This window comes from Branchiostoma belcheri, unplaced genomic scaffold (assembly GCF_001625305.1).
Source record: "Branchiostoma belcheri isolate BF01 breed outbred unplaced genomic scaffold, Haploidv18h27 scaffold305, whole genome shotgun sequence".
In the NCBI taxonomy this organism is placed as follows: domain Eukaryota; kingdom Metazoa; phylum Chordata; class Leptocardii; order Amphioxiformes; family Branchiostomatidae; genus Branchiostoma; species Branchiostoma belcheri.
This window is the reverse complement of record NW_017803916.1, coordinates 39,031-52,281: the sequence shown is the minus strand read 5'-3', so window position 1 is coordinate 52,281 and position 13,251 is coordinate 39,031. Positions and strand designations below refer to the sequence as shown.

Sequence of the window (13,251 nt, the reverse complement as noted above, 5' to 3'; positions counted from 1 at the left end):
TATATATATGTCGGTGCGTGTGTTAATATTCCGGCATTTGAATGCATGACTCCCCCGGGTATACCCCTGTGTGGGCTGCAAATAACTACCAGTTTGGGTATTTATTGCTACAATGTTGTGAGCTATCTTAAACAAAAATTTTGTAAGGCGGGCGCTCCTCTTCCTTTCAGAGAGAAGAGGCCACCGCAGGTCGTTGAGCATTTGTGTAACACTGCTTATTCGCCTGTAGTCATTGAGGGTCACCCGGGCGGCCCTGCGCTGGACAGCCTCCACCGCCTGTATCCCTTCGATGGTATACGGGTCCCAGACGGTGGCACTATATTCCAAGTGGGGCCGGTACCAGCGCTTTATAGCAAGTGGCCTTGACCCTAGATGGACAATGGGTCAAATTGCGCAATGGGTCAAATTGCGCCGGATGACTACCAGAACTCTACCGGCTTTACTAGTGGTGTGGTTGATATGGGTGTCCCACCGCAAATCATCGGACAGATGTACTACGAGGGTTGGATTTCATTGCAGAGGGTGTAATGTGTTATGATGGGCCGTCTTTTACGGGTTATATGGAGGATGTGACATTTAGAGGGATTGAACGACATAAGCCAACGGTTCTGAAATCCCGTTCGAGCATCAAGGTCAGACTGTAAACCTTGAGCGTCTTGGAAAGTGAGCAACAACTGGCTCTCACAGGACATGTTCCTATAGATAGGGAGGGGGGTTAGCATGGTTACTAGCTTAACTACTTAAAAAGGGAAAATTACGCCACACAGAGGTGTCCTAGGGCTTCATTACTCGTTAACTGTATTGTACTGAAGAAAGTAGAAGAGAAAAGATGCATAAAGGGGTGGAAGGGAACAAAAAAAGGGAAACGGTAGAGGAGCTCCAGAAAAAGGCGGCCGCCCGTCGACCTGACCTCTGACCTAGTCGATTATTAAATGTGAAGAATAATGCTTCAGTTTATAAGCAAAGTCATGAAACACTGTGTGTACAATGCTGTATTTTATCCATTACGCGGGACTATTCACGATTTTCAGCATTGATTTACATCTGGCCGTTCCACCACCACTCGGCTTTTGAAAACGTACCACAAAGAAGGAAACGTACCGCATAGAAGGGTCCATACAAGACAGAAAAAGGCAGGTAGACATGTTATTCCTCGAGTTTGAAAATGCACTTATTACTCCGTGAAGGAGGTCAGGACCTCCGGATGGAGTGTTGTGATCGGCTGATTTTTCATGTTCGCAGTCAAAACACTGGGTTCTCTTTGTGTAATCGGCACGCAATTTTATACGCCGTCTGCGGGCATGCCCGTGTTGATGCACGAATGTGTATTTTTGCCGTTGCTGCTTTCGCGGTCAATGTAATATTGCAGACGCACCCCTACAATTACGAGGCGAATTGGAATGGTCCAGAAAAACGCGTTGTTTGGAATAGCAGTGGGGGGTGGAACTTCATGCAGATACGGGGTGGTTTTGATAAGTCGTTCCAGATGTTTTTGCCCATGCTTAAGAGATGCTAAGTTTTTTGGAAGATGTTCGCAGCCAAAACGCATTCTTCCGTACGTCGCATTTCTGTGTAATTTCGCATGTGGTGTGGCATTATGTCCGGGATGATGCACGTCTTTTTATTTTTACCGTAGCTGTTTTGATATTGAAGTAAATGCATATTTTAGAAACATCCCTACTTTTACAATCCTGTGGAATAGGCCGTAGGTTTAGGCAGTTGTCTGGCAGCAGAGGTACTGTAAGCAGATATCCTGGTTATCTGGCCGGCGGTAGTAACAAGCGGTGCTTACAGCAACTGTTGCTGGAATTTGGCCTGTTCCAGGCGCGCTTAGTTAGGTACAGGCACGGTAAGACGGTGGGTCTGTCTTTGTTACTAGACACGACCATGATAGTCCGATCTTTATGTGAATGCAGTGATTGTGTGTGTGTAATTAAAATGAACTTCAAACTTGAAGCACAGTATCTTTACACGCCCTGGGAGCAGTAATGGATTTAGCTCTTTGTATGTTTTATGCTTGTGACGCGCCCTCATTGTATTAACCGTTGCCTAATTATAATGTCTGCACAGTAGGTCTGGCGTTGACGCTTGGGATTTTGTTGAAATATATAAAACTTCACGGAGGATTGTCACCTATGGCTTCTTGTTTTTTTCTGTTTCACACACTCTTTTGATCCACAAACTAAAAACATTTTGTTTTGGCGGTGATCTTGTGGCATGGTTTAACTCATGTATCACCAACCGTCGTCAGCGTGGGATGTTGGAGCGTTACAACACTGAATGGCTTCCTGTTACTTCAGGAATGCCTCAGGTAATAATAATACTAATAAAAATTGTTTATTCACTTCTTTGTAGCGCATGTACAGACTTGCAGTGCCCTGAATTGGGCACTGAATTGTCCAATTATTTGCACATTTATTATCATCTTTCAATATTACTTTACTTCTATTCTTCGCAAGCTCCGAAGAGAACTATGTTTCCCGTCTATTTCACAGACAAACACACACAATTAGGGAAGTGAGCTCACCGTCACGAACGTACAGTGAAAGGTTGAGTCACGAATGACCCTTACGAGGGTTAGGGAGGAAGGGTCAGAGGTAAAGGGGCAGAATAATTAGTATCAGGATAGGGGTCACGTGATTTGTCTGTTCAGCCGACGGGAAATGAGATTGTACATTTAAAATACGCTGCTGGTGCTACAGGTTAAAATACGATAAACGCTAACGTAACAATAAAGGCACTTAAAATACATACAGATATGGAGGATATAAAAGACACAAGGAGCAGTGATCAGTGATCATATATCCGACATGAATTTTGCCAATGTAAGCTTTCGTGCTATTCTTAAAGCGTTGAGTTCTGGCGGCTACCGTGTTGAGTTTATGGCTGGATCTAGTGATCCTTCCGCTGATCAGTGAACGAGTTGGTGGCAGCCACTGTCTGAAAGGGCATTCCAGCAGACCGCGGCCGAACTTATAGGATCAGGTGCTGGCATCTTTCCTGGATTGTGGTCAACCCTATAACCTTAAATTATTATGTCCTTATATATCTGATAAAATCGCATATGTTTTTAATTTATCACTTTGCCATGGTGTCTTTCCCGAAGCCTGGAAACGGGCAAATGTGGTTCCGATTTATAAAAAAGGAGATCATGATGATGTGTCAAACTATCGCCCCGTTTCCTTGCTACCTTGTTTGTCAAAAAACTTAGAGAAAATTGTCTATAAACATTTGTATAATCATCTGATGTCTCAAAACCTTTTGTATACTCTTCAGTCGGGCTTTATCAGAGGAGATTCGACAGTTAACCAGCTTATTTGTATTACCGACAAAATTTTCAATGCTCTTGACTCCAACAGAGAAGTCCGAGCGGTTTATCTTGACTTTTCTAAAGCCTTTGATAAGGTCTGGCATAAAGGATTAATTTTTAAACTTACAAAAAAACGGGGTAGATGGTCCAATTTTAAATTGGCTCTACAGTTATCTTTCTGATAGAGAACAAAGAGTTGTTATTGAGGGTCATTGTTCCGACTGGAAACATGTCAGCGCAGGTGTACCTCAGGGTTCGGTACTTGGACCCCTTCTGTTTCTTATTTACATAAATGACATGGTGGATGGTTTGGTTACCTGCCCCTACTTATTTGCAGATGATAGCTCCCTACTGGACATTGTAGATAATCCCAACTCTTCAGCTGATCGACTTAATTCTGATCTTAGGAAGATATCACGCTGGTCTTCGACCTGGCTTATGGAGCTTAACCCGCTAAAGACTGAAGAGATGTGTTTTTCTAGGAAATCCAATTCTCCAGACCATCCCCCCATTATACTTGATAATTGTGTTATTAAATCTGATAAAGTTCATAAGCATATAGGAATGATACTTACCTCCACCATGTCTTGGGAAACTCAAATTTCACATATGATTGCTAATGTATCCAAACGAGTGTCCACTCTCAACAAGTTGAAATTTAGATTACCACGCACTGTACTTGATGTCATTTTTAAATCTTTTATTCGACCTCTTCTTGAATATGCTGACATAATATGGCATGGATGCACTGTGTATGATTCTCAACGATTAGAACGAGTCCAATATGAATGTGAACTTACAGTTTCAGGGGCTGTCAGAGGGTCTTCTTACTCCTCACTCCTTGTTGATTTAGGTTGGGAGAGACTCTCTGATCGTCGCCATGTTCACTCACTGATCATGATGTACAAAGTAATCCATGGCCATACCCGTCAGTATCTCAGGGACCTGATCTCTCCCGAAGTTTCTTTTTCGACTTCATATGATCTTCGTAATAAATCTAATTTACGGCTACCGCTTTGTCTTACAACTAGGTATAAAAAGTCTTTCATTCCATATGCTACGCATCATTGGAATGGTCTTGATGTAGCTGTTCGATCTCTAAATCTTTCATTGTATAAGAAGTACTTAGTAAAGTCAGTACGTTCCCCTTTTTACCGACATTTTAGCATCGGCCCCAGGTACACCTGCGCATTACTCACGCGTCTCCGCATCGGGACCTGTAGTCTTAACCACAGCTTATTCTTAAGAAATTTTGCCCCTAGTGCTGCTTATATCTGCGGGTCTCGTTGTGAGAGTGTCATACATTTTCTTTTACACTGCCCTTTATATAACTAACAAAGAGTCACCCTACTCAGCAATCTCCAGAATTTGGTAGGCTTTGATTTTGATGTTTTCAATATGTCTGAACAATTGTTATGTGATATTTTACTTAGAGGATTACCTGATTTATACTATGATACAAACTGTAATATCTTGCTAACGACTCAAACTTATATTGTTGACACCAAACTGTTTGTACTCGATTGATTTATTATATAGCCTACTAAACATTTCTTTGTACTATTTAACGACCCATCCCACCCATTTGCTGTTCTCTGTTTTTTGTTACGTACTGTAATTGTATTCTATGTTTGGTGGTGAGGCTAAAATTAGCTATAGCTAGAGTACCTCACCACCTTGTCTTGTATTGTCCTTGTTGAATTTGCAAAAAAAAAACCCTAGGTGGCTAAAGATGAGTGAACCCTAGGGACCTAAAGTCAAACTAACACAAACCTCTGTACCGTTCCTATTTACCTGCCAAATATTATCGCATCCCGTATGACAGATCTTGATATATACACCAAAACATCATTCAAAATGAAAACAAGATAAACCTTTTTGGAGTTTAAGAAATACATACCTTTGATTAAAACTGCCCGTAGGGGCATAACGTAGAGACCATGAGCTGGGTAGCTGACTGGTGACCTGCCGTCCACATAGTTGTATATGTCGTCCATACAGATCTTCCTTAGATTTGTAGATGCGAAAGGTCTTTAAATAATCTTTTAATACTGATGCATAACTACAAATTATGAGCATTTATGTCAAAAAAGACATTAAATATAATAAAGATAAAAAGATAAATGTATTTAACCGCTATATTGTTATATGTGGTTAACTTTAACGTATATATTTAAGTATCATGTTAGCATTCTTTATTGTATAATAAGAATAAAGCCATCCAATACACTTTCAGTGCAGCAAAACACACGAATTCTGCTGAGGAAATCTGACACTTGCTACAATCTTCGAGCACATCCATCATTATTTCTTATACCTGAAGTCTTTTAAATAGTCCTTAACATTTCTAATTTAATTTTTTTAAAGTCTTGTAAACTTTTAATGTTTTCCTAGGATACGTTTATTTCTGTAAAATTTACGTTAAAAAGGTCGGGCAGAACCACATTGCCATGGTAACAATTATCTAATTACCTCTTCGTTGGCTATTGCAATGGATACAATGAAAAAGAAGGTACTTCGAAGTTTTTGAACCAAAATGCTAGTTCAATGATCAGCAAAATGATCTCGATTAGGGGCATTATTGTTAGATGCCACACACATTTGGAATTTTGATCGAGACATTGACATAATGTTGCGAAAGCTTGTTAAGCGGTTTGTTGATTATTCAAAACAGAATAAAATTATACAGTTCATAATTAAATATTACTATAGTAACTAAGGAACCTTACCGCCTCTCAAATCGTTCTAAACTTTTCATCTTTTGTTCAAGTTCCAGTGTCCACTGCGGAGAGGTGTGTATGGTTTCACGTACTCTTCTGTTGCAGACGCAAGGCGGTTCACTGGTTTTTTTAAAAGGGTAATAGAGCAATAATTAAAATATTCTGGCATGCTTTTTGATGAAGCGGGTCATTTCTGATTAGAAATTGTTCTTGTAGTTAATGGTAAACGCATAGTATTGACACAATGGGTAAAAAATAAGTATTTCCAGGTCATATATAAATAAACCATGCAAAAAAACATTTTAATGTAATATGTATATTGTTTCCTTGTGATTAGGCGTTTGAAATTCCAAGTTTAAAAAAAATTAAACGAAAGGTAACCAGCGTCTTTTTTTTATTTTACGTGGACACCAATAAAATTTTCAATGGTAACACTAATGCAGTATAAAATGCATTCCGACTTATAGGGGTAAAGGGTGTAAAACTAAGTCATACTTTTAGGTTATTACGTAATGGAAATGTACGTATTATGTTTCGCAACAGCTGGGGGATAAAACGCTATCTTAGCCTTACCATACTTACACTAATTATACTTAAAGAACCAAAACAAACTTACTTCAACGTTAACATCGTGTCATTCTTTCTTGCACAGATTTTCTGTTCTCTTGCAGCGAGCACAATTGGCGCAACCATTTGTGTTGCAGGTTCCACGTGTTTAATAACACATGGCTCAATATGAATATAAATGCTGAGTGAAACACAACTGCAACAGGCATAAGATATTTAGACTAACACATAATGCAAACAAAAAAAAAATAAATAAAACGTAGGTACATCGATCTTTAGCAATTGACGTAGCAATCTCGGATGCGTTTTAAAATATATTTACTTGCCCATGAATAATAAACATTGCTTTAAAAAAGTCCATGAAACAGACGCCTCCCCAAAGTAATGATGGTGTTTATGGTATTTTTTTTATTAATGAGAAACTCAAATTGGTCAGCAGGCCGTTTTTTTTTCTTTTAGGTCATAAGGGAAAAGGCAATTGTCAGACATAATAAAGAGTTAACATAATTTAAAGTTCTGGTATTTTGATAACTTCTGTCATACCTACATGCAAAATCTATGAAAATGATCTTCTTTGACAGGCAAACGAGTTGTTTAAGGTGTAAAAGTCCTATCTTGGAATATTGCATTGTTTTATTTTTATAATATTTAAAACATCCACCTCATTTACCTCTCTATGACTCACTATTATGTTGCACAATCTGCCATCAGTGACACCAATGTTATGCGCCAATGTAAATACCACAATAGCAAGTCCAGCAAATGTGTCAGTTTTACGTATTAAGCAGACGCATCATGATGGGCAGAGCACTGTTCTGAGAACGATCAATTCTGCTGCAAGGAGTGCTTAGTTTATAGGATGATCTGGTTTATTGCACCTATGACAAGTGGCAGTAAATGCCGGGACTGTTCAGATTGTCTAAGGTAGTTTTCAAAGTTCTTAGTTATGACATCGTGTTTGAAGGGTGGGTAGTTCCAGGTATTAGCAGCCATCGGTGTAGGGTGTGTACTTCGCACCCATAATGATGCTTGTGGCTCTCTGTTGAACCTTCTCGATCTTGTTGCTTAGTAAGCCCATTGATCAGTCCAGAGTGCCAGACGGGGGCAGCGTACCCGAGAACTGAGCATATATAGGACACATAGACTGTGACGAGGTCTACTAAAGAGATGTTAAAGTGTTTCAGTTTGCGGAGTAGGAACTGACGGAGGGCGTATTATGTCCGATCATAATAAGGGTCATGCTGACATATTGAACAGTTTCATTCAGTGTTCGGGGACGGTAAAACTGCCTACCTGCCTAAGTGCCCAGGCCAGGTACTGGCCCCTTGCTCCCCTCCGTCAAGTTCCTCCAACCAGTTCTGTCAAGAGCGATAGCCTCAGCTACACTTAGAGTAATCCCTGTGTCACTCTGGATCTGATCTTTCCACCTCTTGGGTGGTCTTCCCCGGGGTCTAGGGTTTTGGAAGTCCTGGTGGTATGCCTTATAAACTAAGGTGTTTGCCGGTCTTCGCATCACATGCCCAAACCATCTGAGCCTTCTAGTGCGTATCCTGTCAGTGATGGTTTGTTCTGCCCCAAGTCTTGACCGGATTTCTGCATTTGGGATGCGGTCCCGCAGGGTGATGCAGAGTATCACTCTTAAGCATCTCATTTCAAAGGATAGCAGTAGAAGTTCAGGGTCCATGTTTCACATGCATATGTAGCAATTGGCAGGATAAGTGCTTGGAACAGCCGTACTTTGAGGTTTTTTGCTAATATCCCTTTTGTTTATCTGAGCCTACCAAATACAGAGGCAGCAAGCGGTATCCTCCTCTTAATGTCGCTAGTCGTGCCAGGGACGACACTTCCAGGAAAGACAAATTCAGGGACCTTCTCAACTGATGTGTCTTCTATCATGATGTTATCTGTTTCCTCACTAGTGATACCTTTACATTTTGCCGCATTGACCTTTAACCCTCATTTTTACATGCAGACTCAAGTTCTGTTGTAGAGATTTGAAGTTTTCTAAATATAGCTGCTATAAGAGTGGTGTCATCAGCATATCTCTCCTCAGTAGAGAGGTTGTCATGTAGCTGAAAAATGGGATCAAGACTTTTCAGCTCATCCATTACAAACTCAAGAAATATGTTGAAAAGGACAGGTGACAAGAAGCAACCCTGTCTGACTCCCACTCCCACCTGGAACCAACTGGTGATTTGCCTGTTGAACTCTATAAAAGAATTTCAGGAGAAGTGCAACATGCCACCCGTGGACTACCCATTCTACTCTTCATAAGGTCAACATTTGGATTTAGAGGGTCAAAAAATTACTACTGTAATGGTTCCAGAGGAACTAGCATATACCTGTCTGCTCTGCAAGGCAATGGCAGCACCTAATCTAAGGTGAGTGTCTTTCAGTAGACATGTCTGTGCAGTACCACTCACCATCGCCCTCTAATCTTCAGTTAGTACTGGCACGCTACCATCTGACTGGAAAACAGCCATATTGCACCGGTGACCGGTGTTCAAGAAAGTTGAGCAGGTAACTATCACTCGGTGTCAATAACGAGTTTTTTAATGTGCTTGAGCACATCTTAATCTTTTTATTTATTTTTTTATTGAATCTTCAGACACCCGGCTGGCCTAGTTCAATTTTGACAAATTGATTTTCAATAGGGCCCAGTACATAAATACAATAAAATCAGACACATACAGATACAAACAAAGATCGATATAAACAAATCCGAATCGTTATCCATAATTCGTGTCGATTAAACAGTCCAGGTCGGCTTTCCGTTTGGAGGTCAGAGGTCAATGTACACAAAGATTAGGTAATTGAGTTCTTCAGAGCAGTTTTGAAAGATTTCAAAGATGTTTGTTCTGTGATGTTTACTGGGAGAGAATTGAAATAATGTACACCTCGGTAAGCAAATGTGTGTTGTCCAGCTGTGGTTTTGAATAAAGGTATGTAGAGTTGTGATGTCTGTCTGGTGTTGTAGCTGTGGAAGTTGTAGTTGTGTGAGAAGATAGATGATAAATATGTTGGTGCTAAACCATTTACACATTTAAACACCATAATACACATATGATCCCTTCTCCTGTCGCCGAGGTGCTGCCAGTTAAGTCTGTGGTGGAGGTCAAGTGCGCTGCTGGCCTGCTGTCTGCACTGTAGAACTATCCTGGCGGCCCGGTTCTGCAGTACCTGGAGCTGCCGCTTTCTTGCTACCCCGCAGCTCTCCCACACTGTGTCGCAGTAGTCCATGAGGGGGAGTACCATTGACTTATACAACATAGCAGTTACATTAACTGTGAGACAGGGTCTAAGACGCCTGAGTAAGGCTAAACGCTGGTTTACCTTAATACAAAGTTTGTCCATGTTTTTATTCCACGTTAATTTGTCGTCAAGAACAACTCCTAGGTACTTGAACGAATTCACTCTGTCTATGGTTTCATTTCCAATATTGATTGTACCTGGTTTTAAAGATTTTAGTTTTCCACTACTACCGAAAAGCATCCACTTTGTCTTAGAAGCATTTAATGTCAAGTGATTTGTCTGAAACCATGAAGATAAAAGAGTGAGTTCATTGTTCAGGGTGGTTTCAATGTACCTTAAGTCATCACTGGAGCAAAAAATGGCAGTATCATCTGCATAGAGACATACTTTGCTGGATACAGATTCTGGAAGATCATTTATAAACAAAATGAACAACAACGGCCCCAGTATGGAGCCTTGGGGCACTCCAACTGTAACTGGGAGATGATCTGAGGAACAACCATGTAGAGACACTGCTTGCTGCCTGTCAGATAAGTAGTTGGTAAACCATTTGAGTTCTACATCTTTGACTCCAATCCAGGACAATTTCTTTAATAACAGGTAGTGATCAACCGTATCGAAGGCTTTTTTTAGATCTAAAAACACAGCCCCCACAAGGTTTCCCCTATCAATGTTTCGATACACATAGTCAGAGACATCTCTGTAGTGGCCGTTGAATGTCCTGGTCTAAAACCAGACTGTTGTTCAGCTAGGATGTTTTGTTTGTGTAGATAGTTCAATAACTGACTGTGAACTTCTTTATCAAATGCTTTCATGATAACTGGAAGCACAGATATGGGCCTATAGTTATTCGGGTCTTCTTTGTCTCCACCCTTATGTATAGGGGTTACCTTGGCTGCCTTCCATTCCTTAGGAATGATACCAGTTGCAAGAGACAGGTTAAATACATGGCACTATAATGGGTCATCTAGAAAACCACTGCATTCTTTGTAACCAACAACACGGTTATAGAAGAGAGAGGCCATTTAAAACACAACTTCTTAAATTCACAGAAGAGCTGTTTGAAAATATGGTAAGTGGCCGTCAGACGGACGTCCCTGTGATGGACTTTGCAAAAGCCTTTGATGAGGTTAACCATAGTCTACTACAACATAGACTCTGCCATTATGGCATCCGTGGAGAGATCAGTGCTTGGGTCACAGCCTTCTTCACTGACAGACCCAAAGCGGCAGTAGTCAAAGGTAAGCGCTCCGACTTCGTCAGTGTGAAATCGGAGGTCCCACAGGGCTCCCACAGTCTTGGGGCCTCCGTTATCAATGCTTTGCCGTCTGTCCTGACCTGCTGATTACACTGCTGCGTACAACACCATCATCTCTGCAAAGGACCAGTTAGTGCTTTATCAAGACCCGCAACAGCTTGCTGAATGGGAGAACGTAGAACCCGCATTAGGAGGGTCTTCCAGTACTACTACCAACTCCACGGTCAGACCTTGGAGATGGTCCCTAGCGCCAAGCAAGAAGGTGTAACCATCACGAAAGACCTCACCTGGAAAGAGCACATCAACAACCTGTGCAACAAAGCCAATAAGAAGTTGGGATTGCCCTTTTGAATAGGCTAATCACCGAGCGGTTTAATCGCCACATGCCCGCGCACGTAAAATGGCGTCGTTGCACAACTAGCGCGACGAGCAGACAAAGTTAAAAGTTGGGCCGTCAACTACACATTAGCCGGGATTTTGACCCTATCTACACCGGGCTTTTTTGGGATTCGTCGGACGGAGGGGGTGTGCTCAATCGCCCCCCCCCCTCAAAACTCGAGAACAGTATACTAAACGGAGTATTAGTGACAATAAATCATAACAACAATTTTGTAGGATGTAAGATGTGTTGATCATGCACCCGTCTCTCACGTAGAGGTGAAGAGAATATGTAGGACTTTTTTTACAACATTTTGCGGGATGAAGATTCATATGGCTATCGTCGGACCCTTATTCATGCCAGTCAGATCCTTCTGGATGTTAGAGGGTGCTGAGTTCGGGTGCCTGACGTTAAGTAGATTCAGTTTGTTGAACGAACTTCTATCGCTTACAGACCGCGTGACGAGCAGTGCCGCCGAAATAAGCAATAAATATCAACTGGCCGAGTAGGGTACCCTGAGGTAGGCCACAAGTAACGATGATACCGTCAGAAAATGTTCCATGGCGCCTGTTAGGTTACAATCCACCTCACAAAAGGGAGGATTCCAGACATACATCTAACAGAGGACAAATGGCGGTGATAAGGCAGTTGCTTTGAAAATCTCATTCGTCAAGTCCAGTGAGTGGCAAAGCTTTCAGCAACCTTTGCCATGAGTGACGTCAGAGAGATAAAACGGAGTTCGTGAACCGATGGTTGTTTTGTCTTGGGCATCCGGTCCGCAGTCCGCCAGGGAGAGGGGGGGGGGGTCTGAGTTCGTATGCAAATTCATGTATGACCTTTCCCGGGATCCCGTCAGGTCCGGCTTCTATCCAATTACCTTTAGTTTCCTTTAAACTTTCCAAGGTTCAACAGACACTGAAAAATGTACGTCCGGGTATTTATGCTGGTAGTGAAGATAGATTGGTCTGCTGGAGGGACTGGATAAACGAAATAACCGATGTAAGTGTTTGATGTCTTTTGTCGCAGAGCTCCGCAGAGATATCACCGAGGGCTGTGTTAGCAGCTCCATTGAGGGGCTTTGCACATGGAGATTGCTCTTACAGGGCCTTCCCAAATGTTAAGATTCTTTGAACCTAGATATTTTTCTTAACAATATTCGACAATATACAATAAAGTTGCTAATAGTTTCATAGTACATGAATTTTCGCAACATTTTCAAAATGGTGTAAACTATCCTCAGGGTGGTACGTTATTTCGTCTTATAGCCTGGCAATTTCATAACAAACATTATTTGTAATTTTATAAGATTCTTCATAAAATGAATGAATAAAGGGTTTATTTCAGTTGACACCTCGCAGCCAATTGGCCAAATTACGAACAACTCACAAAATGTCTTTAACTGAATTACATTCAACTTAAAAGTGTTACACAGTTACAAAATACAATAGATAATGTTGTGTTACCTTACCTGCCTGCGACAAAGAATATAAGATGAAGAAATATGTCCTTCTTTTTAAAATTTTTCATATCTATTGAAGAGTTGTATCTGGAAAAAAAGAATATATTAGATTTTAAATGACGTTTGGATCCTTTCGAAAGTGGTTGAGGGTAATACACTGTCACCTTTTTTTTATAAGTAAGAGTTAAAAATTGATGAATGAAATTTTTCATGGCTAATTATCATTGCGAGTAGCAGTGCATTTCGTTACTGGGTGAGTTGTTGTATGCCCATATATTTTATTATTATAATATTATATATATCTAT

The 13,251-nt window shown here is 41.0% G+C and overlaps 1 protein-coding gene across 1 annotated transcript in view; it reads right to left on the bottom strand.

Moving 5' to 3' along the window:
* LOC109474379 overlaps nt 1-13,026 on the bottom strand; it is an 18,141-nt gene extending 5,115 nt beyond the window's left edge. The window contains exons 1-4 of the mRNA XM_019774681.1: nt 12,955-13,026; nt 6,647-6,793; nt 6,040-6,150; nt 5,211-5,317 (exon numbers count right to left, since the gene is read on the bottom strand). Of these exons, the coding sequence (XP_019630240.1) occupies nt 5,211-5,317; nt 6,040-6,150; nt 6,647-6,793; nt 12,955-13,013 (424 nt within the window). The 5' untranslated portion in view covers nt 13,014-13,026. The remainder of the gene's footprint in view (nt 1-5,210; nt 5,318-6,039; nt 6,151-6,646; nt 6,794-12,954) is intronic.
* Between the last annotated feature and the right edge of the window lie 225 nt (nt 13,027-13,251).